Genomic DNA, 27,205 nt, shown 5'->3' with positions numbered 1-27,205 from the left:
TGGAAACCTTTTTCAGTTTTGGGGTATTCTTAAATCCTAACAAAACCCATGACTGATAAAGCCAAAATCATACAAGATAATTATGTTTCCATAAATACCAAATTAAAGACGCACCAATAAAACCAACCATTTCCAGGCAAGATTCAAATACTCTTCAAAGTATACTCATGCACAACATATTAAGGTACTAATTTTGGTATGGTTAACAATTAGCTGATCAAATACTTTTGGTGAAATTTAGCAGAATCACTTAACTTCTATACTATCCCTAACTAGCTCAAAATGTGAGCTGAACAATTTACAATTCTGTGTAACTGTGAAGTCAATTCCAACAAATAATAGGACTAGTGTGAAAAGTAATGTTACATACTTAACAAGTGAAAAGGTTGCAAATTTTCAAAACATTAATTATGTTGATGATTTTACTCAAAATAGTTGACACAGATCCTTAAATTTAGCAAAGTTTCAAAGAGTCATACACCTCAGAAATAAACCCTTTCATCCAACTTGTCCATGCTGACCAGATTTCGCAAACTAAACTAGTTCCATTTATCTGTGTTTGGCCCATATATTAACATCAATAACATACTTCCCCCTATAATCTGGAACAATCAAATAGCATTTAAAAAGCGAAATGTCCAGTGACTTCCCCTTTAAATAGGAACAAATCACCAGCATACAAACTGACCTTGGAGAAGTCTGAAGGGCACCAAGCCACACAGGTCACCTCCTGACTGTGTCCCTGGAGCACTGTTGGAGGATGTAGAGGGTCAGAGACCTGAAATAATGAGAACTAGAATTAAACTGATTTGCAATAAGGCTAGATAATTCAATAAGCCAAACATCATTTGTTGTATTATTGTTGAGTTTGATTAGGTCTCATTGATGTAATCGTAAACCCCAGAGATCAAGTCAGACACTTCTAAGTGGTACAATTTCTAATGACGGTATTGCAGTTCAGACTCAAATTACTATTATGAAGTTGTCTTGAGTAGTTTTAACTGTGACTCAAAATGCTACAGCATAACAAAACTTTCACATCAGTTTATATTGGAATGCTGCCAAACAGACTCCAGCACGGTTTAGGAACATGGACCATATTATTGTGCCAGGTAATGCAATAAGTTTTAGTGAGGAGACAACAGAATTTGGCAATTGTCAGTTCAAACTTCCTTCCATTTGGCCAGTCTGACTCAGGCAGTTTCACACAATTACAAAATGAAGGATAAGTGACAATAGATCATGAAATTATTCATCAACACAGGAGATTACAAAAGTGTTTGCAGTTGATCTGTTGTAGAGAAAAAGGTTTCCTGCTACACCAATCTAATCTGGAACTGTACAATTCACTGAAAGATCTTGCAACAAGTTCTGCAGTTGCTCCATCTCTCTTCCCTTTCCTGTGGTGACTGCAATAAAGAATTTCATTAAAACTTCAATGTGATGAAAAACAATTCCGAAGGGCATTACAACCAAGCCAAATTCTGTTTTCATCTATTGCACCTGGGATAACTTTCCCAAAGTAATTGGGTAGCATACAGGAGCAGCAATTCCAACTAATAGTTCTCTGTCTTAACACCAGAACCTGAGGCTGCCACAATTAGGATCAGCTAACATTGCACAGTAAAGTGATCATAACCGTGTGCCTCCTGGTTCATTACATTCAGCATTTCACTTCCAAATATGTGTTCAGAAGGTACCTGATGGTTCTGGCTATGTACTGGTTAAACTCTCGCATAGAATAGCAGCTATCACTTCAAAATGGAATTGCATTACCCAAGACGATAATTGGTGTTATGCTTTGAGGCACTGAGAGAAGACCGTTGAGCATGAAGTCAGTGTCAATTTAATAGACCTAAAACAGTGAAGCTTGAGCTGCAGGAAATCATCACACCACATAAACCTCTTTTCCCTTTTGTATTCTTTTAATGAAACAATCACAGGAAGATTCTCATTCTCCTACAATAGTTTTGCAGGTTTTCAGTATCCTGATGAGTCACCCTTAAACTCGGTTGAAACCAATGTGACAGTTAATATATTGGCTGCTGCAATGAACTCAAACAGGAAAAACCCACCAGGCTGAGTGAGTACTGGGTACAAAATATTTTAACCAAATACTTGAGCAAAATCCTTAATTTGAGCCTAGGCTTTACTAGAATTTGACAAAGTACTAACACAAACACTGAAACCAAACAAAATGTTGATCCTGAATTAAATACAATATCTAAGGATCATGGCAGAGCCTGTTACAAACCAAAGTCTAGAAAAGATCACTATCATTGCTCTCCATTTGAAAGAAACAATTGATTATGTATAGTTTTTGAGTATACTCACTCTACAAGATGGTAAGGGGATTTACTAAATATTAAATTCTAGTCAATTAACTGACCCCTGTGGAAGAATAAAGGAAAAATAACTGTTAGTCGAGCACCACTTCTAGTGATATCAACAAAGATGCCTATGAAGTCAGTACAGGTAGTGGCTCACTATGCTGTCTGCCCCTGTGAAATTGACATAATTTCATCCAATGAATCTGGTTACACCTAACATTGTAATAATTGTCCCAATTCAGCCACCCGAACTGGAGGTGTGTCCAGTTCTGGACACCCCACTATAGAAGGATGTAAAGGCATTGGACATAGTACAGAAAATATAATGATTCTTGGGATGGAGACTTCAGTTGTGAGGGTAAATTTGGAGAAGTGGGATTTTTTTCTTCGAAAAGGAGATGGAGGCCTGATTTTGTAAGGGTTTTCAAATTCATAAGGGGGTCTGGACAGAGTAAATAGGGAGAAACTGTTCCTGTTTTCAGTAAGGTCAAAAATAAGAGTTAGAAAAAAAATATAAAATTATTTGCAAAAGTGTCAAAGATAAAACGGGGAAGAGATAAAAACATTTACACAGTGAATAGATAGAATCTGCAATGCAGAGTCTGCGAGCATGTTGAAGGCAGTTTCAATCGTGGCTTTCAAAAGAAAATTAAAACGATTTAAAGAGAAATGATTTAAGGGCTCAGAAGGAAAGCACAGAAGAACAGTGCCAGTCAAGATGTTCTTGCAGAGATCCAACTACAGTGGCCTCATTCTATGCAAATTAAAAGAATGTCCCCAGCTAACAGTCCTGAGCTATGTAGTTGACTATCTGATTACAGTACTTCCAAAGTCGTAGCAGAAATGCTATAATGCACCACAGCATTCATTGGCTTATGAGTGTGAGGGGGCAAGCAAACAAGATTCCCACATCTAATCAGGATTCATGAGTTCCTGCCGAAAATGAAGTATTCTTTGCAGATTGAAGAGTGTTGCTTTATCAAGTGTTGCACCTATTTCCACTTCCAACTGCACAGCCACTTACCTTCCATATATAGGCATTATGGTCAGTGGACCCACTAAGGAGGAATTGATCATCCAGACTGAGATTGGCCTTAATATAGAAAGTGGAGTTCTGGTGACCACTGAAGGTTGCCACTATATAAAACATAAGAACAAATCAATAAAAGGAGAACAAAGAAATTTCACAAGTGTGATTTAACATCAGATTTTAGGTCTTAACTTATTGGAAATTTTGAAAACATGCAAAATAGGTCATAAAAGTGAAGGATAATTGTCCTTATTTCTGTACATTCCCCATGAGTTTGCATTCTCCCTCAATGGTGCAAAGTCTTTAATCGTTGTCTTGTCTGTGATCCTGAACTTCCTAAATGGAGTCAGATTATACTTTAGAGGAAAGTATAATACAAACTCATTGAACTGTGCCTCTACTTCCTCACATTGTTATGTCTAATTTCACACAGGACAGTCAAGGCAAATCAAGATTTTCTTTGGGAATGCAGCTAACAAAATGATGTCATTTACTATGGCGAGAACCTTGAAAATGTGAACATTGTCAGCAAGTGATATGGAACAAAACTTCGACTTGTTCCCTCAGCCAGCTGATATCAGACACAGGGAAACTTCAGGAAAAGTCAAAAAGGACACAGCCTGTAAACTTTGCCTCAGGTACAACTAACTCTTTTGCTCACTGATCAAGAACTTACTGTGTCCAATTTTGGGCCCCACACCTCAGGAAGGACATACTGGCACTGGAGCATATCCAGCGGAGATTCACACAGATGATCCCTGGAATGCTAGGTTTAATGTACGATGAATGGCTAAGAATCCTGGGATTGTATTCATTAGAGTTTAGAAGGTTGAGGGGAGATTTAATAGAAACTTACAAGATAATGTATGGCTTAGAAAGGGTGGGCGCTGGGAAGTTGTTTCCGTTAGGTGGGGAGACTAGAATTAGAGGGGTTCAATTTAAAACAGAAATGAGGAGACATTTCTTCAGCCAGAGAGTGGTGGGCCTGTAGAATTCATTGCCATGGAGCGCAGTGGAGGCCAGGACGTTAAATGTCTTCAAGGCAGAGATCGATAAATTCTTGATCTCACAAGGAATCAAGGGCTATGGGAAGAGTGCAGCAAAGTGGAGTCGAAATGCCCATCAGCCATGATTAAATGGCGGAGTGGACTCGACGGGCCGAATGGCCTTACTTCCACCCGTGTCTTCTGGTCTAACTTAAGATCACAAGACAAACACAAAATGCTCTACACAAACTGGTTATTGTGTGACTATATTAATACTTTATGTGGGGCTTTGTTGTACATAAACTGCTCCATTTCTTTAATTTATTTGTAATTTCTAATGTAATTTGCATTTTTAGATTGATGAGATCACAAAATGGATTACACAAATTAAATGCTTTTTTAAAATTCACGTTGTAATTTACACTTTGGTGTGCAGTTTGACTTTGCATGAATCTCAGAATTGTGGTGGAAATCTGAGCTCATGCTAGGTGTGCATGAGAGGGACACCTGTTGAAGGAACATCTCAATGTGCCTGTACTCCAGTGTCAGCTTGGACTAGGTTTCCATTAAATTCTTTGCACCAACACTAACTGAAGTTTAAATAGAGCCTATTTGTTAGTTTGAAGCAAGTCACTCATTTGAAGAATGTTTCAGTAAGGTCTACAAGGGGGGTGTGTGGACATAATAAAATTATAAATAGCATCTACATACGATCTTTTGATATGAGAAGTGCTAAAATACTTTGCATTTTTACTTTATAAAGTGCAGCCAAGTTGGAAACAAACAGTTGCAGATACACACTTTCTGCAACAATAATCTAGATCATAATTTTAAAGAAAAATAAAATTACGAAGGGACAAGAAACATTACAGAGTCTTAAGTAAAGTAAGTCTAAAAGCTCCTCTTCACCCTCTCACCACAAGTGCATTGGACAATTGCTCACTTACCTGGTACAGTCTTTAGGCCAGTCACATTAAACATATAAATATTATCATCGGTGCAGTTTGCAAAAAGATTGGAGCCTTTTGAATCCAAGACAACATTGGAGTACCCTAAAATGTGAAGAGATTGAAGTTCCCTAATTATTTTAGGAAATTCTTTTAGGAAAAAGAAGGGTCACTGGACCCGAGACGTTAACTCTGTTTTTCCAACTACAGTTAAGGTCCTTTATATTTTCACGTTCAGACCGTCACATGGCAGATTTTACATTCAGTGTTTCATGACATAAAGTACTTTAGTATTTTACTTCTACAGGACTTGCTTCCTGCCACTGCTATTTGAATGATGGCAGCTGAGAGTACAGTCATACAGCACGGAAACATACCCTTCGGTCCAACTAGTCCATGTCGAAGGTAATACTAGACTAAACATGTTCTACCTGCGTGATCATGGCCCATATCCCTCCAAACCTTTCCTATTCATATATCTTTTAAATGTAAATATACCCGAATCAACCACTTCATCAGGAATGAGCCTCTATGCAAACAAAAAATTGCCTCATGTCTTTTTAAATCTCTCCTCTCGCCTTAAAAATACGCCCCTTTATCTTGAAATCCCCCATTCTAGGGAAAAGACAACTACCATAAACTCCATCTGCATCTCTCATTATCTTATAAACTTCTATCAGGTCGCCTTTCAACCTCCAATGCTCCAGTGAAAACAGTGCCAGCTATCCAGCCTTTCCTTATAACTCAAATCTTCCATACCCAGCAACATCCTGATAAATCTCTTCTGAACCCGCTCCAGCTGGATAATATCCTTCTGATAACTGGGCAACCAGAAGTGGACACAGTTTCAAAACAGGCCTCACCAATGTTCTGTACGTCGTCAATATAATGTCACAACTCCTATTCTCAAAAGGACTGAGCAATCAAGGCAAGCATACCAAATGCCTTTTTAAACCATCCTGCCTATATGTGATGCGAACTTTAAAAAAATTATGTACTTGCACCCCTAGGTCCCTTTGTTCTACAACACTGCCCAAGGCCCTACCATTAACTGTACAAGCCCTCTTCTTGTTTGTTGTGTCAAAATACTTCACACTTATCCAGGCTGAACTCCATCTACCATTTTTTCAGCCCACTGACACCTCTGATCAACATCCCTTTGTATTCTTCGAAAACTTTCTTCACTGTCTACAATGACACCAAAATTGGTGGCAACTGCAAATTTACTAACCATTGTTTCCATGTTCTCATCCAAAGCATTTCTATACATGACGAACAAAAGAGGACCCAAAACTGATCGCCATGGAACACGGCTGGTCTCAGGCCTCCAGTCCATAAAGCAACCCTCCACCTCTGACTCTGCTGTTAAGCCAATTAAGTATCCAGTTGGCAACTCAACCCGAATCCCACGTGAGCTAACTTTACTAATTAGTCTACCATGCGGAACCTTGTCAAAAGGTTTTATTAATTTCCAAATAAACAAATGTCTACAGCTCTGAAATCATCAACCTTTTGGGTAACTTCTTCAAAAAACTCAATAAAGTTTGAGAGACATGATTTTCCTCACACAAAACCATGCTGACTAATAAATGGGCGCTTTCTAACAATGCCCTAATAAATTTTTGCCTCTCCACATGTCCATAAATCCTACCTTTTATAATCACATCCAACAATTTACCCACAACCAAAGTCAGACTCAGGTCTATAGTTCCCCAATTTGTTCTTACAACCTTCCTGAACAAAGGTACAACATTAGCCACCCTCTGGTCAGACGCCTCAACTATAGTTACAAATGTTGCAAATATTTCTGCAAGGGGTCTCAATTTCGGCTCTTACATCCGACAATGTTATGGGATTCATTAGATCAGGTAATGGAGATTTATCCATCTTTATATTCTCTAAAACTTACCAAACTTCCTCTTCTGTAATGTGAACTGTTTTTAAAACAAAATTTAATTCTCTGCATTCTCTCAACTCAATTTCTTTCTCCACAATAATAACTGACATGAAATTTTCATTTAGCATCTCTCCCATCTCCTGGAGTTCAACACAAAGAAGACCTTCTTGATCTTTAAGAGGCCCAACCCTCTCTCCAGTTGCCCTCTTGCTCTTGATGTACGTGTAGGATCTCTCTGGATTATCCTTAATCTTATCTGCCAATGCTATCTCATACCCCTGTTTTCCTTTCTGATTTCTCTCAAGAATGCCCCTACACGCTTTATATTGATTAAGACATTCAATTGAACTCAGTTGTCTATATCTAAAAAAAATTCTTTTATTCCTGAGTACAACCTCAATATCATTATTCATCCATTATTCCTTAATCTTACCAGCCATACCCTTTACTCTAACACGAACAGAACACTTCTGAACTCTTATCACCACTTTATTGAAAGCCTCCCACTTGTCAGACATCCTTATACATGCAAACCTACTCCAATCAACATTTGAAAGTTTGTGTCTCATACCATTTGAAATTTGCCTTACTCCAAATAAAACTAACTTTTATGGAAGGCTTATCCTATTTCATAACCATTTTGAAACTAACAGAATTACAATCACTGGACCCAAAGTGTTTCCCCACCTTTTACTCCAGTCACCTGCCCTGCTTTATTGCCCAAAAGAAAGTCTAGTTTTGCTCCTTCTTGCGTAGCAGGATCAACAAATTGAGAAAGAGAATTTTCTAGAGCACATTTGACAAAATTCTCCTCCATCCAAACCTTTAACACTATGGTAGTCTCAGTCAAATGTTTGTGAAGTTAACACCTATTATTACAGCTTTATTGTGTTTACATATATTGGAGATCTCCCGATACATATTTGTTTCTCTATTTTTTTTCTTACTGTCAGGGAGCCTATAGTACCATCCCATCAAAGTCATCTTTCCCTTCTAATTTGTAATTTCTACCCAGTACATTTTCACTGCAGGATTTTTCAGAACTATCTTCCCTAGTTATAGCAGTAAAGTATTCCTTAATCAAAAAACACCCCACCCCCGCCGACAACTCCCAACCCTTTCTTGCCTACTTTTTTTAAAATCTTTCCTGGAGCATCTAAAACTGGGAACATGGAGCTTCCAGTTTTGTCCATGTCTCAACCAAGTTTCAGTAATAGCTATGATGTCTCAATCCCATGTTCTTGAACATGCAGAGTTCAACAGCCTTATCTCTAAAGACCCCTTGAATTGAAATAAATGCTATTTAGTTCTTCAGAGTTACTACGCTCTCTGACTCTCTTGTCTAATTGATGTGTTCTCCTCACATTCAGAAGCTTCCTGATCAATCCTTTTGTTAACACTGCTACTTGAATTCCTCTATCAGTATAAAGTCTCCCTGCTAAGATATTGGTCCTTATCCAGTTTTGGTTGGGCCCATCTTTTTTGAACAGGTCCTTTCTATCCCAAAAGACATTCAAATTGCTGAAAAAAGCCTGAATCCCTGAACAACCTACCAGCTCTTCAGGCATTGATTTACCACCTTTAACCTTTTGTTCTTGCTCTTGTTTGAATTTGGCACTGGGAGTAAACCAGACATTATGGCTTTTAAGGTTTTATTTTTTAAATCTTCTACCTAACCTCTTAACTTTACTCTCTACTGCTTTAATCTTTTACCTAAAAAAAAATCATTCCTACCAATTTGTACAATAATTCCTGGCCCCTCAATCTCACTTTTAACAATACGCTTGAAACATTTAGAAACATCCTTAATCCAAGCACTGGGAAAACAAAAAACCATTCTACATTTATGCTCACTGCCACAGTATCGCCTGTCTGTGCCCCAAATAGGAGAGTCCCCCCATAACAATAATTCTATTAAATCTTGCCAAGCACTGCCTAACATAAGATTCATTCCAAGTGTTCACTAACTGACTGGCTCTTCCATTTTCCTTGGCAAGACCATTCCCTTCAACAGTTCCACAAACTGAAAATCTATTTGATAGAGGAAGATTTTTGAACTACCTTATAACGAAAACACACCTTATTTTAAAAAGAAACTTCGTTTTTTTCCCATCCAAGAAAAAGAAACCTTTGCAATGCAAACAAAAACCCTCTAAAACACAGACTTTAAAAAAATTTCTGAAGTAAGAATAAAAAAACTCAACCATTTACTGCAGACCTGAAAAAAAAGTGTTTTCAAACAGACTTTTTTAAAAAAAGTCACTTTTTTGCTTTTTTAAATGTTAATAAAACAAACTGGAACAAAATCTTATATTAGTAAATTATAATTGCTATAATAACTGTAAAACTGAGGGGGTAGAAAAGTATAATAAATCTTTAACTAAGCCTGCAATCCCAGGAGCAGCTGCATTTCCTTTGCTCCTTCAGGGGAATAAAAATGCATTCAATAATAGATTCACAACCATTCAATGAAACCTCATACTCCTCCCAAAGCTGCACTGACAGTAGTAAGATATATACCGAGTTTCCGTGCACTGCTTCCTGGATAAGGGAAGGACTGCACAGGCACAGGATCCTGGTGATGAATGGTGTAGTTCTTCCTCAAATCCCACATCTTGATGACCCTGGTAAGTAAATAACCCATTTTTACAGATATGACAGAGGTTGAATAAATGCTGTAAGTAAATGTTAGCCTTGGCTTACTGATAGTACCATTGTCCTAGTCAAGTCTTAATGCAGAAAACAAGCTTGTAATCTAGATTGATGTTTCACTGCAGTCCCAAAGGTGCTGCCCTTCAAATGAAACATTAAACCAATATCCATTCAGAGCTCCTGGTGCTACAGAAGTTGTACCCTGAAACATCACTTAGACATATATACTTTGTCAGAATGAGAATAGTGCAACAGTGGACTGTTCAGAAGGAATTAGAGGTCCTATTTTTGTTCCAAATTCCACTTACCCATCCACTGCCCCTGCAGAGATCAAAGTCTTTTCGTCTCTAAAAATCACTACCGTTACACTCTGCTGAAAATCCTGTGGAAAAATGATAGACAACTCAGCACACAGAGTAAACCTGATCCATTTTTAACAAGAGGCTCAGCCACTGAAGCAGTGGTAATTGGAGTACCAGAAAAGTAGAAAAGCAATCATACCACAGAAGGAGCAAGTCCTCGTCCAGCCAGTCGACGTTTCTTCTGTTTTGGAGGAGTCTGCTTGGCCTGTGTGTTGTGAGCACCCGTAATTTGCTTCACTTGTCTGTAAAATCCATCTAATCATAAGCAAGAAGTCTATGAATAACAATCAAACTCAGTTGTCCATCTCTCCACGGCCACCCTCCCACTCTCTCTCACAATAACCACCTCAACAGTTCATTTGTCCAAATTGCCATTCTTTAATGTTTTAGCTGGGATAGAATGAATCAGCAATCTTTTAGACTTGGACTGGAGTGGACAACTTCACAATCAAACCACAAGAAGATCCTTGCCTACCTCTTTGACACAAAGGTTCACAGCTTTGGTGTTTTGTATGACTCCATCCGACACCAATACACTGGAAGATTGAAAAGCAGTGAATTTTTTTGTCAAGGCCGCACTCTTTTTAGAATTAAAAGTTAGAGAGCTGTGCTCTTTTAAACTTCATTTTATTGTAATACATGTTTCATTGTGTCATTGGTAACCATTTTAGATATGGCTGTCACGGATGGGCCAAGACTGATGGCAAAAGACTGGAATAATGACCAAGTGCAGGAAATAGTCAGCACGTGTGTCTGTATCTGAACCAGACTTGGATCAGTGTTCTGGCAACTCACGTAACGAGGGCAGGAGAGGGTTTAAAGCTAAATATTGGGGGCAGCGGATCAAGTATGGGAAGATATAATAAAATGAAGGCAGAAGACAAAGCAGCAAGGTGACAATAAGAGAAATGCGGCAAGAAGTGACTGAGCATACAAACATAGGCATGCATAGTCGACAATGCCAGGCAGTGTAAAAATGATAAAAAGACCAAGATCAGGGCTCTCAATCTGAACACAAATGTTTGTAAGAGAACAAAAATTTGACAGCTCAAATTGAAGTTAATTTGTGTGATCTGATAGCGATTTTCTGTAATGGCTACGAGACAGCAATGTCAGAGTGATAGGAAGTTTGGAAAGATGGAGGGTTCTATCCAATTATTCAGGATGAAATTAGTATGATTGGGAAAAAAACCCACGTTCTAAAGTTCAAGATGTAGAATCAGTTTGCGCATAGACAAGTAGTAGTAGAGACAGGAAGTCACTTATGGGAGATTCTTTGGCCCCTACCATTTCAGGCAGTGCAGCAAGGGGTACAGAGGAACAATGGGGCTTTTGAGAAAGATGCAGTGATTATCACAGATGACTAGATCTACACTGAATCAAAGTGGCAAAAAGCAGCCTAGAAGAGAAGTCTAGGGAGTGCTTTTTGGACAATTTCTTCAATCAGCACACGCTGTACGTAAAATTTGCAGAATGCATTAGACATGGTACCACATTACCGGTTACGATGGAAAATAAAATCTCACTGTTCAAGGGCAACATTTGGCAGGATAGAGGATTGATTAGCCATCAGGAAATAGAGCAGGTATAAATGGCTAGTTTTCAGGTTGGCAAGAGTAACAAGTGGTGTGCCACAGGGATCAGTGCTGGGTCCTCAATTATTTACAATCTATTTCAATTATTTGGATGATGCGAGCAAATGCATGGATGACAAAGTTGTTAACAAACGAATTGTGAAGAGGAAAGAAGGGGCGTAGAAAGGTTAACTGAGAGGACAAAAATTTGGCACAATGTGGAAAAATATTAACTTCTCAACTTTGGCAGAAAGCATAGAAATGTAGAATTTAATCCTAATAAGAAAGAAGAGGAGTAGGCCACTCAGCTCCTCAAGCTTAGCTCGCTATCCAATTTGATCATTGTTGATAGTACAAAAGAATTGAGGCACGGGGACTAACTCCACAGAGTTGTCAACTGCCTCATATTAGAAAAATCTACACTCTACTTAAATACTTGTGGTGATGGAGCCTCCACAAATCTCAAGGCTGCAGAATTCCAGACGTGTACTACCATTACAGAAGGAATTCCTTCACATATTAGATTTCAATAAGTGTTCCATTTTCTGTAATCATGTCCCCTGGTCTGAGATTCTCCCACTAGTAGAATCATCATCTCAACATCCCAGCTATCAATCCCTCCCAGAATCTGGCATATTTGAATAGGAGCTTAACTCAGTCTTTAAAACTCAAATGAATAAAGCCCTAACCTGATTGGCCATTCTTGATAAATCAACCTCTTAATGCCAGAAATCAGCCAAGAGAATCTCTTTTGAACTGCTTCCAATGCCAATATCTCCTTTATTTAAAAAGTAGGAACCAAAACTGAACACAGCATTTCAGGTGTGGCCTCAACAAAAACCACTACAGTTGTAAGAGGACTTCTTTATTTTTAAATTCCAAATCCCCTTGCGATAAAGGCCATAACTCAATTTATTTTTATTTGCTGAGCCAGCATGCTAACGTTTTGTGTTTCAACAACAAGAACTTACAGATCCCTATGCGCTACACTTCTTAAAAAATTGAGACTCTATTTAAATAATTGTCTTTTGTTTCTTCTTACCAGTCCATTACCTCACACTTTCCTTCAAGTTCTTGCCCACACCCTCAACCTATCCAGATTCCCTTGGAGTTTCCTTCTGTCCTCACTACAACACACTGTCCCTCCTATTTTTGTATCGACAGCAATTTTGGATAGATTACACCCCGCACCCTCCTCCAAGTCATTATTATACACAGTAAACAATTGAGATCCCAGGATTCATTCTTGTGGCAGTCCACTAACAGGCGAACTTTGCAGAACATGGAAGTACAGAAAAATCTGGGCGTACTGGGGCATGAATCAAAGTCAGAATTAAGGCATAGAAAAATGATTAGGTATCAAACAAAATTAAATATACAGATACAGCTCCAAACAAAATGAACTACCTGTAATGAACTGGTCAGTGAACATCAACTCAGCAAAATCTAATTTTAAAAATCTTTCAATACATTAATCATATGTACGCATGGCACCATTGTTTATTGGCACTATATTCGGAAAGAACTTTTTTCATAAATATTAAATGAAAGTATTATCAAATTAAGTCCTGGGATCACTGTTACATTGCACAATTTACCAAGCTAAATTCAGTAGGCAAAACAAGAGTGAAAAATTCCCTATGCAAAGTCTCAAAAAGTGGCTCATGCTAATATATGGACACCAAATGAAATTGAGAGGAGTGCAAGAGGAAGAACTTACACCCAGGACATTGTTAGAAAACACCCATTTAGATCTTCAAATTAGACAATTTAGGAAGAGGCCTTATGGATCCTTTTGCTGTCTGACTGAAAGAGCAATCTAATTTGTCCCAGTCCTCTCCTCTCCCTGTCTAACCCACAAACGCTTCCTTACCTAGGCAAGTCCTGTCTCCCCATTTCATTAGTAGATGGAATCAATTCAAGTATGAAATGAAAAATTAACTACATGTAACACTTTGGAGTCAAAATCAAGAGCACATTCTGCTGGAAAATATGCAATCCACAACCATGGTACAATATATTAAGCTTGAGCCATAGAACAACTACAGTGTGGAAGGTGGTCATTCAGCTCAGAGTCCACACTGACCCTCCAAAGAGCATTCCCATCTAGACTACTGTATTCCCGTATTCCCACGTTTACTAAAACTAATCTAACTAGCTTACACATCCCTGAACACTGCAGATAATTTCAGCATGGCCAATCCACCTAACCTGCACATCTTCACGCTGTGGTAGAAAACTGGAGCACCTGGAGGAAGCCTACGTAGAAATGGGGAGAATAAGCAAACTCCACATAGACAGAGATAGGCCCGAAATGTCAGCTCTCCTGCTCCTATGATGCTGCTTGGCCTGCTGTGTTCATCCAGCTCGACAGTTTGTTATCTCCACATAGACAGTCATGTGAGGGTGGAATTGAACACAGGTTCCTGGGGCTGTGAGGTAGCAATGCTAACCACTGAGCCACCATGCCAATATTCAAGGTCCAGAGCAGTGAATCTCAACACACTTTAAACAAATGAATGAATTCACAATGTTTCTTAAACAATGTTGAGAAGTGGTCATCTTAGGTGAGACACTACTAAAACGCAGTACGTTATCATAAGACCATAAGATGTAGGAACAGAATTAGGCTATTCATCCATTGATCACGGCTGATACAATTGTCCATGTTTACAAATGAAAAACAAGATAAATGATCAGTTTGAAGAGAATTAAATGATCTCACAACAAATTTCAACATGACTAACTTCTTTTCAGTTTGATTTTTAACTTCAAAGTACTTGGCTATTATGCACCTGGATTTCACCCCTCCCATCACTGCAGTTTCAGCGACCAGCAACCTAGCATTCTGAAGCAAATTCTTGCTCGAATAGGATTCTCTGGTGATTGTCACTACAAACTGGGATCAGACCATTTAAACTCATTTTCAACAAAATCTTTACAGATAGTACAAAGGAGTCCAAGAGATAACAATTTCCCTTTCAGATAATTTACAGTAGTTAGTTGAACTGTTTGCTTTCAAAATGCATAATTATAATTGCAAGACCAGAAGCAATTGTATTTAGTCAACTGCAATTATGACGCAGAGCGGTCATTATTTAATTCCACTGCTCTACTTGCAGGTTGGGCCTCAATTTCTCCCCACATTCCTGGTTAGAATTGCAAGCTATAAAAGATTCATTCACGGGTACTTCTGAAAGGATTAATGCTCCATCTACAGCCAGGAAGAACCATATTTGGAGATTTGAATCTTCCTTTCAACATATTGACTGAATGGAATGGGGGTCATAATTGCAAGTAATTTCTCATGGGTGACTCTCAAAAGATGACTGCACACTTTCAATGATAGGAATTTGGGCCAGGATGCACTAGAAACAAATGCAAATATTGGAGAAAGTCAAGGATATGGGACGCAATGGAGCTCAAAAAGCATACTAAACTTCACTCATTCTCAAAATGCGTTGTGATTCCACAGCACAATGCACAGAACACTGACTCTTTACAAAATATGTTCTTTTAACTATGTTGAGGAACACGTACCTTTCTTACTGCAGCGAGTGTCCCAGACCATTATGTTACCATCTCTTCCACCAGTGCAAAATACAGCTTCGGCAAAAGCAAATATAAAAAAAAATTGAGTATTTTTGTTCCTTCATAAGCAAACTTTATGGAGCAAAGCTAATTTGATATGGTACCTGTTTCCTGCTTTCCAAATGCCACAGATTTGAGGCTGCACTGGTGGCCTTTAAATGTGCCAAGGAGCTCACTCGCTTTCACATCCCAGAGTTTTGCTGTCTGATCACCTGAAGCTGTAACCTTCAAGGCACACACAAACGTACAAATGTTCAACAGTACGATTGTCACACATTTTTCTACAGAAGGAATATACAAGGAAAATAGAGTACTTACTAATTTTGGCTCTCCAGGAACCCAAGCAAGGTCAAACACTGCATTGTTGTGAGCCAACCATGCTGAAAATATAAAATTCCAGTTTAGTAAGGAGAGACCAGATCGAGAAATGAACAAAGCTGTCATTGAGAACAAAAAGAGAAGTTGCTGGAAAAGCTCAGCAGGTCGAGCAGCATGTATGAAGAAAAATCAGAGTTAACGTTTTGGGTCCGGTGACCCTTCCTCAGAATTGTTTTGAGGAAGGGTTACCAGATCCGACGCACTGACTCTGACTTTGCTCCACAGATGCTGTCAGACCTGCTGAGCTTTTCCAGCATCTTGTTTTTGTTCCTGATTTACGGCATCTGCAGGTCTTTTGGCTTTTATTACGTTGTCGTTGGGGCCACCGGACGACAAATGTTGAGACAAATAAAATCTACACTTAACTATAAAGAACATCCCACAATATTTGTATGTTTTGCCCTTCCAAAATTAAATTAGTTCTGGAGCATTTTGAGTTTCACATCTTTTGGAGTGTGGACAAAAATAGGTTGTCAATGTTAGGTGGTGTCATGTTTGGAGGTATTAGTTTGGTGTGATATTGGAATTTCACCAAGAACAGTATTGAATATGGTGGGAAGGGAAATTGCTGTTTATCCTTTATAGTGTTTATAAATAAAGCTGTTTGACTATTTATAACAATAGAAATCTCACCATTAAAGCAAACAGGTATATTTACATTAAGCAGGCCTGAGGATTATGCTGATATATCAAAAACAACTTATATTAGAGTCAACATATTAAATACTTTGCTTTATTTCAGCAGAAACACTTCTCCACACTAATGTTTTAACACTGAAGTAGTGCTCCAAGATGTAGAAAATTTTAACAGACTATACAACTCCTTTGATTTCGAAAAGGAAGAGAAAAACCAAGGTAGGCAAATATGTAAATGACCTTTTACTGCTTGCACTAATCATAAATATAGACATGTTTTGCAATTGATTCTGGATTACTGGTTCATAGGTGGGAAATACATGTCTTTTCACCCCATATTTTCAAAAACCAGGTGGCAGATTATCCCAATTTATTAGGATGTACAGGTAGACTCCAGATTGCAAATGGCTTCCATTCTGGAGTCCGTTCAGAGGACAATATAAAGTAGCCATTCCTAAGTATGGGAAATGTTCACGAGTTCTTTAAAATTACATCTCTCTATGAGATTGCATTCCTAAGTTGGACGTTCGTAATTCAGGGACCCTTGCATTTATTAAGCAACTTAATACATCTAATTTGTAAAGGCTAGAATGAAAACTGATCATGATAATCCATTAAATAAAAATAAAATCTGCAAATACTGGACATCTAATACAAGAACAGAAATTTCCGAAGAAGCAGCATCTGCAGAGAGAAAGCAGAGTCAATATTTCAGGTCCAGTAGCTCTCCACGAGATGATTTGTATCGATTACAAATTAAAGGAATGATTGAGAAAGCTACAGGGCACAATGAATCAAGAGAGCTTTGCACTAATGGTGTTATTACAGGCTCCATGTTCCTCCCTGTTATATTGTGGCAACGCGATTTCCATACAAAAATAGAACTTGAGAGCAGAAGTAGGCCATGCAGCCTTCTCAATATTCAAAGAGCATGGCTGATCTGGTGGTGGTCTCAGTTCCACTTTCCTGCTGGCACTCAATCGCCAACTAAGATGTCTATCAAAAATCTAATCAACTTTGATTAAATTAAGTTCTAGCCTCCATTTGTGAAAGAGATTTCAATGTACTAATGACCTCCTAAACAAAACTCAGCTTGGATGCTAGATCATAGATTTGATTTTTCTCTGCACCTTCTCTGCAGCTGTAACACTGAATTTTGCATTCTGTTCTACTATCCCGATGTACTTGTGCAAGGTATGATTTATCTGGATAGCAAACAAAACAATACTTTTCAATATATCTCAGTACATGTGATGATGATAATAAATCAAACCAAATCACTTATATTTTAAAATTAGTTCAGGCTTTAACTAAAGGTGGAAAAATTACTTCTCTGTTGCGCTCTAATAATGACTGGACAGGAATCTACATGGTGCCTATGAAGGCTAGAATTGCACATAGCACCCACTTTTTGGAGGTTTTGCATTTTAAAAAAGGTGTCACTGTTTTATAAATGAGAATTGCCGTTTCATGATATGAACACGATTTAAACACACCCATTTCAAAAAAATACCTAAGCGAGGGAGCAGAACTTTGAAAGTTTGAGATGTCAAATAAAACTGTTGAGCTACAACCTGGGTGAGATTTCTGAAAACAAATAGAGGAAAGTAAGCAAGCAAATAAAATGTTGGCACACCTCGGCAAATTGGGTCCTCCTTGTTATGGCACTCTGTATCGTACAGCCTGACTATACCTTCTTCATTCACCACTGCGAGGACCTGACGCCACAGACCTGCTGTAAAGTAGTCATATTAAAAATCACCAGCATATCAGCACTAATTAATTTTCACACAATCCCTTTTGCATGGAAAGCGAAATGAAGTCAAACAAATGAAAACGAAGTGAAATTGTTTCCCAATTTAGCATTAACATACTGTAGTTAAAATTACACCCCCTTTTGCAAGATGTTTTTTGTATAATTCTCTCCAGGTTCTTCAACTAGGGTGGCTGATGTCTATTCTAATCTTCTTGGAAAAAGATTTCTCATCTGAATTGTGCCCCTTGATTAAATAATACCTCTGACTCTCAGATTTAAATGCTAGATAACTTTAAAATGACAGCCCTTGAACTTAAACCATTCACAATACTTTTAATATCCTAGCGAGTTTTGAGAAGATTTGTAGCTCAGGTTGAGGTTCTGGATGTGAGTTTGCTTGCTGAGCTGGAAGGTTAGTTTTCAGACGTTTTGTCACCATTCTGGGTTACATCAGTGTGCCTCCGACGAAGCACTGGTGTTACGTCCTGCTTTCTATTTATCTGGTTAGGTTTCCTTGGGTTGGCGATGTCATTTCCTGCGTTGGTGATGTAATTTCCTGTTCTTTTGACATCACCAACCCAAGGAAACCTAACCAGATAAATAGAAAGCGGGACATAACACCAGCACTTTGTTGGAGGCTCACTGATGATGTTACCGAGAATGGTGACGAAATGTCTGGGAACAAACCTTCAAGCTCAGTGAACCAGCTTACATCTGGAACAAAATAAAGAACCACTCTCTTGTGGACCGAGAGGAGGAGAGCGCTGTATTGGAGGTGAAAGGAAGACGTCGGGTTGGCTGTGCACACTTGCAACCAGTGGATCTTAATGCTGGCTTCGGCCTAACGCTGGTTCGGGGAGCAGCCAACCTGCAACGATGGCTGCGGCAAGTGCTTGTGCCCCAGGTCAGGGGGGCCGGAACACCATCCGTGTTTCTGTAAAGAAGGTGGATGAAGGTGCACCTGTGGACCGCACCTTCTTCATGAAGTGGGTCCTGTTGGGCTGTTGCGGGTTCGCTGCTGCGGACATTTACTGCCTGCAGGATTTCCCCGGAGGAGGTTTTTAACGATGTGACCTTCAGGAGTGCCAAGCTTTGCGAGCGCTTCCTGGAGGTTTTCAAGGAGAAAGGAGGTGAGGGCCCCCTCTCTGTATTGACCGCTGTCCCGCTGTTTGTGATGCCAGCGCAGGGGAGCCGTATGGTGACTGTACACATGTACAACCCACATGTGCCAGCAGTTGATGCCCTGACCATCCTTGGAAGGTACGTGAAGGTGGAAGGGGATGTAACTGACATCATGGACCCCTTTGGCATCTGGACCAGTAAGAGGTAGGTCAAGGTGATGCTGAGGATGGGCGTGGACGGGAACGTCGTACACCCACCGTCCAGCTTCGCGATCGGCGGGAGCAAAGGCTACCTGACCTATGCGGGGCAACCTAAAGTCTGCCATGCCTGTGGTAGGTCAGGTCACGTGGCGGCCGACTGCAAAGCCACCATCTGCAGGGAGGAGGGACACCTTGCAAAGGATTGCCCACAAGAGAAAAGCCGCAACCTTTGCTAGGAAGCGGGCCACCTCTATAGGGCATGCCCGCAGCGGGGGACCACCTATGCCCAGGTCGCTGGCAGGGGCAATGCGGGGCCAGCCCCCCCCGGAGGAGAGGAAGGCACCAGGGCCCTGCAAGGACCCCACTAATGTGCAGGAGGGCTAGGTCGTGCAGGAGGGCCCAGCCCCGCAGGGTGGGCCCGAGGCCAGCAAAACGCCCCTGCAGGCTCCACACCCCCACCCCAAACCCCCGGACAACCCGGAGTCGATGGAGGCAGCGACAGGCAACCCAGGGGAGTGGACAATGGTCCGGAAAGCAAGGACGAAGGTGCGTCAATGGGCCCAGGAACCACAACCATCAGGCGGGAAGAGGCAGCTACAGGGGGGCTATGGAGGGCACTGGAAGGCCCTCCGGAACTTCCAGGCGGGAAGGAGGAGACAGTGCGTCCCCAGCCTGACCCAGAGCCGGACCCTCCTGCCTCCGCACCCACGACGGGGGGATGCCACCCAGAAAGCAGCACGGACGGTTTCCTGAGCCCGGAGAGCGTCCAGCAGTTAGCCCGGGCAATGGGCATGAAGGGACAGGTAGAGGGGCTGGACCTTGGACTTGGGGAGGGTACTGCGGTCACTGCCCACAATGGGGGTACGAGTTGCGAGCATTAATGTGTGCAGTGTCAAGTCCACCGCAAGATGTGTATCCACGTTGGCCTAACTGACCACCTTCAAGGCGGACCTCCTGTTTCTGCAGGGAGTGCGGGATACCACACCTCGGCAGGTACGGAAATGGTCCGGCGCCTGGACCTGTGGGCCTTCGATCTGGTCGGGGGATAACGACTGTCGCTTCTCGGGCCTGGCTATTCTGCTGCGGGGGCGCGACTTCACCATCGCTCAAGTTCAGGAGGTGGTGGGGGGGGGTGGCGCCTCCTAGTGGCTGATGTCACCTACAGGAACGCTCCCCTGAGGCTGATCAACGTGTATGCCCCAGCGGTATGGAATGAGCGGTTGGCCGTCCTGCAGCGGCTTCCACACCTGCTGGCTATGTCCAGGCCGGTCATCCTGGGCGGAGACTCCAACTGCATCATCGATGCAGACGGAGGATCCAGCGTGGGGACAGCGGGTGGGGGGGGGAAGAGTCAACTGGACGTCACGTCCAGATTCCTGATGGGCACGGTGAAGGACGCCAAGCTGCTCGACGTCCTCAGCACCCCTGCAGACGGAGCGCAGCTGAGGTTCACCTGCTTGCGGCCAGATGGGTCTATTCGCTCAAGGATAGACTTCCTGTTTGTGTCACGGGCGTTCTGAGTCAGGTCCACCGGCGTCGAGCCGGTGTTCTTCTCTGACCACTACCTCCTGCTGGCCGACTGTCACTTACAGGATGACCGGCCGGCCGGCAAGGGGACGTGGAAGCTCATCACGACTCTGTTGACCCCAGAGAACGTCGAGGAGCTGAAGAGGGAGTACACTGGTTGGAGAACCGTGAAACCCCTCTGAGTCTCCGGGCGACTGGTGGGAGACAGTAAAGGAGAACATCAAGAGGTTCTTTGCCCTCAAGGGTGTTCGGAAGGCGAGAGAGACGCGGGGAAAGCTGTCGCGACTCCAGAAAAGGGTGCAGAACCTGCTCCTTCTGCAGTTGATGGGGGTCGCTGTCACGGAGGACCTCCGTGAGGTGAGGGGCCAGCAAGCGTCGCTCTTCGCCGCGGAGGCCTCCAGGATAATCTTCCAGTCCAGGGTCCGCTCCGTGGAGCAGGACGAGACGTGCTTGCGTTTCTTCTTTCAGAAGGTGCACAAAGAGAGCTCTGTGCTTAGTCGGCTGAAGGAGGACGACTGCTCGGTGACGTCGTCTCGGCCCGACATTTTGAGGATCAGCAGATCCTTCTATGCCGGACCGTACGACACAAAGCCCACGGACAGCACGGCCTCCGAGTCGTTCCTGTTGTCTATCACGGAGGTCTTAGGCGACGGCACGAGGGAGTGGCTAGACCGGCCGATATCCCTGGACGAGCTGACCAGAGCCCTCAAGTCCTTGGAGAGGAATAGGACTCCCGTTGGACCGTTCCGTACCACCTGTCCTTTGCGGAGAAATTTTTGAAAGGAAACACCTTTGACCACAAGGCCGTCAGGCAGTGGTCAGCACGTAGTATCCTCGAGACCCTTCAGGAAAAGGAGAGGGTGGGTCCCGTCGTATGGTTCCCCACACAGACTGCCAAAGTCGTTTGGCAGAATGCCTCATCGCCAGAACTTTCAAACAAGCACAAGGACATTGCTTGGCTGGTGGTGAGAGGGGCTCTGCCAGTGAGATCCTTTATGCATGCCTGGAATCTCTGCACCACCGCACGCTGCCCTCGAGGTGGCTGCCGGGGGGACGAGACTGTCGATCACCTCCTTCTGGAGTGTGCCTATGCGCAGGAGGTCTGGAGGGGGATGCAGTGGTATTTGTCGAGGTTCGTCCCGAGCAGCTCTGTGACGCGGGACTCCGTGCTCTACGGGCTGTTTCCCGGGACGCACACCGAGACCAACATCAACTGCACCTGGAGGACCATCAATGCGGTGAAAGACGCTCTTTGGTGTGCCCGCAACTTGCTGGTCTGCCAGCTGAAAGAACTGACCCCGACCGAATGTTGCAGACTGGCACACTCCAAGGTCCAGGACTACGTGCTGAGGGACGCGCTAAAGCTTGGGCAGCCGCCGCCAAGGCGCAGTGGGGAAATACCACGGTATGAAACCCCTCGTCCTGAATAGAGAAAAAGGGCCCTATCTGGTAACTGGGCCCGGCTGGCGCCTTCCCCAACTGGTCAGGGGGCCAACTGGGACTGTACGGGGTGACAACTGCCGGGGTATTTTTTTTGCTTTTTTTTTCTTTCGTTGGTGTAAGTACCCCCGGGTAACCCAAAGCGGCTTGCATGACTGGGTAGGTGTATAAATATGTTTTATTTTTTCGTACATCTTATGAATAAAATATATGTTTTCAAATAAAAAAATGTGACGAAACGTCTGAAAACGAACCTTCCAGTTCAGCGAGCAAACTCACACCCAGAACTTTTAATATCCAACTGGTCCACATGTTGTTCCTCAGTATCACTGAGGAGGACAATATTTATTTCATAGGCACCACTTATTTGCTCTGGATAATCAGGCTGTAACTTCACGAATGTGGCAATCAAATTTGTAACTTCATGATTCCAAACTAATGTATGCTTTTAACTAATTAAAATTAGAGAGACACAGTAAGTGTGCAAGAAGTTCAGTCAAGCACTGGAGAGGTCAATTTACCTGTAGACCACAAGCAGCCAAATGGAGGTACTGCTGCCCCAAGGTCACCGTATGAAGTGTGTTCATCTCGCCGATTACATTGGTAATACTGCAGCAGAGTCTCTAACGAGTAGCTGTGAGACTCTAAACACAAAAAGATAAAATTTTGTTGAAACTAACAGACAAGCAACTGACAATAAAAAAAAAACTCTGCAGTGACTGCAACTTGTCTTTTGTATAAGATATTCCATGCATACAAATTTACAGCAATGTTTCATTGCTGTGCAGGCTAAGAAAAATGGCAACCAAAAGGAAATTTTAAGATAAGTAAATTCCATAAAGAGATATCCACATGAATAGGGTATAATTTTTATTTGTTTCATCATTTTAACAAAAAAGCGATCATTCATCATTCAGAATGATTTGAGACATTTAACCATGCATGCACCTAGAAGGCATAGAGCTGGACGAACACAGCAGGCCAAGCAGCAGAGGAGGAGGAAGGCTGACATTTCGGACCTAGACCCTTCTTCAGAAATATGGAAACGGGGGGAGGCAGATAGAAGATGGATAGAGAGGATAGGTGGAGAGGAGACAGACATGTCAAAGAGGCGGGGATGGAGCCAGTAAAGGTGAGTGTAGGTGGAGAGGTAGGAAGGAAATAGGTCAGTCCAGGGAGAACAGGCAGGTCAAGGGGGTGGGATGAGGCTAGCAAGTAGGAAATGGGGTTGGGGCTTGAGGTGGTGGTGGTGGTGGTGGTGGTGGTGGTGGTGGGGGGGGGGGGGGGGTAGGTGGGAGGAAAGACAGGTTAGGGAGGCAGGGACGAGCTGGGCGGTTTTGGGATGAGGTAGGGGGAGGGGAGATTTTGAAGCTTGTAAAGTCCATATTTATATGGTTGGGCTGCAGGGTTCCCAAGCGGAATATGAGTCGCTGTTCCTGCAACCTTTGGGTAGCATCGTTGTTGCACTGCAAGAGGCCCATGATGGACATGTCGTCTGAGGAATGGGAGGGAGAGTTAAAATGGTTCGCGACTGGGAGCTGCAGTTGTTTGGTGCGAACCGAGTGTAGGTGTTCTGCGAAATGGTTCCCAAGCCTCCACTTGGTTTCCCCCGATGTAGAGGAGGCCACAACGGGAACAACGGATACATGTACCACATTAGCAGATCTGCTTGATGTGAATTGCAAGGGGGGGGGGGCAGAGAGATACAGAGGGGGGGGCAGATATAAAGAGCGCGCACGCGAGGGAGCAAGACAGAGAGGGAGAAATGGAGGTATATAGAGGGGGAGGTAGAGCTATATATATATATACATATATATATATATATATAGAGATAGATATATATGAGAGAGGGAGAGACAGAGAGGGATTTTGTATCCAACTTCACTCTGCACCATTAAACTAACAAGCGCGATATAAATCGTAAATTGAAAGGCAATGTGTGGCAGGTGAGCAGTAATTATTACAATTTGATACCTCTTTTTGTAAATAAAAAAACTTTTATCAATACGAGAAATATCTAACACCCAATTTAAAAAATGTTGTTGTGCCCCGTTCAAAAAGCATTCAACCACAGCCTTAATTGAACTCCTTTTAGAATATCCAGTCAAGTAGCTCTATATTCGTGCTTTCTCGTAAGATTTAGAAGCCTACCAACATGTTAATGACAACGACAGTGATGCGTATAGTAGACGAAATAGCTGTTCTCTTCGAAAATTCGTGTAGCTGAGACCAAAACAATAAAACTTCCTGCAGGAATTTCGCATTTCAATACAATTATAGAGTCACTTGATTGATTTGCACTTCAAATAACAAAACTTAGACAAATTTCTATTTTTAAATGATTACTTACAGCTACGAAGATTGAGATTAGTTTTGGCGAAATAAAACACTGAGCACAGCATTCTGATGAATAAACCTTAAACAAGCAATACTACGTAATGTTTCACAAATACATCACAACCGTGATGTCTTTAAAGAAAGGCGCACACAATCCTTTTATAACCTTGGAGTAGTTTCTCACCTCGCGTTCTGTTACAAATTCTGCTACTGAGCACAGAATGGAACAACATCTTAAAACTCCCGGCGACTGAATTCAACACAACTCCCGCGCTCTGCAACCTCCCGCCAAATTGACGTCACACGCGCTGATTGGCCGCCATGCGGAAGTTTGTCGTCCCGCTGTTACCTCCGCTCCCGGTGCATTACTGGGAGAAGACGGTTGGTTCCCTGCGGTTAGAGTAGGTGTTTAATCATGGCGCTGGCAGCAGCTAGGCCGTTTTTGTCGGAAGGTGGTTATGGAGAGCAGGAAATGGACGCCAACTCTGCTCTGATGGAGCTGGATAAAGGTACGTATCGGGCGCAACTTGCCCGCTGGCCCTCCTCTTTTCTCGGATTTAACAAACCGGCGGAACGTTTTCCAAACTGCCTTTAAAACGTGCAGTAGAATATCTGGGACCGTCTCGGGGCAGCAGCTGCGTTTCGGTGTTTATTATTACTCTCAGTGAGACTCTCCAAACGTTTAAACTTTCTCGCTGAATTGTGGAGGTCTTTGGAACTGGCTCTAAAATCTTGCATCTGCCCATTAGATGTTGATGGATGTGAACTGATTGTTATTTTCTGAAAAGTAGCGTATTAAAATCCCGGCCTTAGTTATTAGGATTGAAACTTACTTTATTGAGTTTTAAATCAAATCTCAAATTTGTTCGAAACAAATCATAAACATTTTTCTGACCGGTTTGAATGGCTTATACAGTGTTTGAAATCCTCCAGTTATTTCCAAGGATAAATTGATAAATCTGTATTTTGTGTTTACCTTTTATTTAAGTTTGTCAAGCTCTTATCCTGGTCAAAATACCGTTGAAATTATCATTCACAGATCATAGCCGATGACCCTAATTATGTTGAAGTTTGCTGTAGATAAAAGAGAAAAAAAACAGACATTAAAGTTGTTACATGAGCACAATTTGAAGTGTTAAGTCTAAGCAACATTGACATTATGCTAACGTCTGAGCAGTCAAGCAACATATACAATAGACTTATTTTGAATGTTTCCTTTGTTGTAAGCTCATAAGTCATATCAGTCTGTCTCCCTTGCCCCCAGCCCAGAGTCACGTTTTACCTCCTTACTCCCCATCCACTTTCATTGAGGTGCTGCCTTTCTCTTTGCTTATCTAAGGAGCTGCTCTTCTTGCGTACTGCTTCATTTGACGTATCCTTTTTTCACCAAAACTCATGAGAGTTACATCAGTTATTTTGCACTGAGCTGGTTAATGGATGAATATTCTGTGTGTGAAGGATTTACTGCCACACTTGACAACTTGCTGACCCTCCTTTTCTCTGAAATTTCCACCTAACAGGAAGTAAATTTCCATCAATTGAAAATTTGTATTCAGAGGTTGCAGCAGAGTTCAGTCGCTTGAGCAAATCAGCACTATCACATAAAGCCAAGAGTGGTGGTGTGAGACGCATTGGGCCATGATGGATAACTGAGGGTGGGATTTTATGGAGTGTACTTAAGCATGAGTATTTCATTTATACAGTCTGGATGTGGATTAGAAAAGGTGGATGCTGGGAAGTTGTTTCCGTTAGGCGGGGAGACTAGGACCCGTGGGCACAGCCCTAGAATTAGAGGGGGTAAATTTAAAACGGAAATGAGGAGACATTTCTTCAGCCAGAGAGTGGTGGGCCTGTGGAATTCATTGCCATGGAGCGCAGTGGAGGCCAGGACGTTAAATGTCTTCAAGGCAGAGATTGATAAATTCATGATCTCACAAGGAATTAAGGGCTATGGGGAGAGTGCAGGGAAGTGGAGTTGAAATGCCCATCAGCCGTGATTAAATGGCGGAGTGGACTTAGAACATAGAACAGTACAGCACAGAACAGGCCCTTCAGCCCACAATGTTGTGCCGACCATTGATCCTCATGTATGCACCCTCAAATTTCTGTGACCATATACATGTCCAGCAGTCTCTTAAATGACCCAATGACCTTGCTTCCACAACTGCTGCTGGCAACGCATTCCATGCTCCCACAACTCTCTGCGTAAAGAACCTGCCTCTGACATCCCCTCTATACTTTCCACCAACCAGCTTAAAACTATGACCCCTCGTGCTAGCCATTTCTGCCCTGGGAAATAGTCTCTGGCTATCAACTCTATCTATGCCTCTCATTATCTTGTATACCTCAATTAGGTCCCCTCTCCTCCTCCTTTTCTCCAATGAAAAGAGACCGAGCTCGGTCAACCTCTCTTCATAAGATAAGCCCTCCAGTCCAAGCA

General features: G+C 42.1%; 2 protein-coding genes and 1 long non-coding RNA gene across 6 annotated transcripts in view; 2 read left to right on the top strand and 1 right to left on the bottom strand.

Moving 5' to 3' along the window:
• The window catches only part of LOC132210010 (uncharacterized), an 84,238-nt gene extending 67,641 nt beyond the window's left edge, over positions 1–16,597 (top strand). The window contains exons 3-4 of the long non-coding RNA XR_009446153.1: positions 3,794–3,998; positions 16,490–16,597. This is a non-coding gene — a long non-coding RNA (uncharacterized LOC132210010). The remainder of the gene's footprint in view (positions 1–3,793; positions 3,999–16,489) is intronic.
• dtl (denticleless E3 ubiquitin protein ligase homolog (Drosophila)) overlaps positions 1–25,042 on the bottom strand; it is a 32,276-nt gene extending 7,234 nt beyond the window's left edge. For 2 of the 3 annotated variants that reach the window (XM_048535513.1, XM_048535515.1), the window contains exons 1-12: positions 24,950–25,042; positions 22,950–23,072; positions 18,020–18,118; positions 15,688–15,749; positions 15,474–15,594; positions 15,319–15,384; positions 10,344–10,459; positions 10,151–10,224; positions 9,711–9,814; positions 5,294–5,398; positions 3,355–3,467; positions 689–778 (exon numbers count right to left, since the gene is read on the bottom strand). In XM_048535513.1, coding sequence (XP_048391470.1) covers positions 689–778; positions 3,355–3,467; positions 5,294–5,398; positions 9,711–9,814; positions 10,151–10,224; positions 10,344–10,459; positions 15,319–15,384; positions 15,474–15,594; positions 15,688–15,749; positions 18,020–18,118; positions 22,950–23,072; positions 24,950–24,998 — 1,122 coding nt within the window. In that variant the 5' untranslated portion in view covers positions 24,999–25,042. The remainder of the gene's footprint in view (positions 1–688; positions 779–3,354; positions 3,468–5,293; positions 5,399–9,710; positions 9,815–10,150; positions 10,225–10,343; positions 10,460–15,318; positions 15,385–15,473; positions 15,595–15,687; positions 15,750–18,019; positions 18,119–22,949; positions 23,073–24,949) is intronic. The other variant, XM_048535514.1, reaches the window with a different exon arrangement.
• A 78-nt stretch (positions 25,043–25,120) lies between these two features.
• Positions 25,121–27,205, top strand: part of ints7 (integrator complex subunit 7) — a 66,225-nt gene continuing 64,140 nt past the window's right edge. For both annotated transcript variants that reach the window (XM_048536458.2, XM_048536459.2), the window contains exon 1: positions 25,121–25,274. In XM_048536458.2, the coding sequence (XP_048392415.1) occupies positions 25,181–25,274 (94 nt within the window). In that variant the 5' untranslated portion in view covers positions 25,121–25,180. The remainder of the gene's footprint in view (positions 25,275–27,205) is intronic.

This window comes from Stegostoma tigrinum, chromosome 9 (genome assembly GCF_030684315.1).
Source record: "Stegostoma tigrinum isolate sSteTig4 chromosome 9, sSteTig4.hap1, whole genome shotgun sequence".
Taxonomy (NCBI): domain Eukaryota; kingdom Metazoa; phylum Chordata; class Chondrichthyes; order Orectolobiformes; family Stegostomatidae; genus Stegostoma; species Stegostoma tigrinum.
The sequence above is the reverse complement of the archived record's forward strand: the minus strand, read 5'-3'. Positions and strand labels throughout refer to the sequence as shown.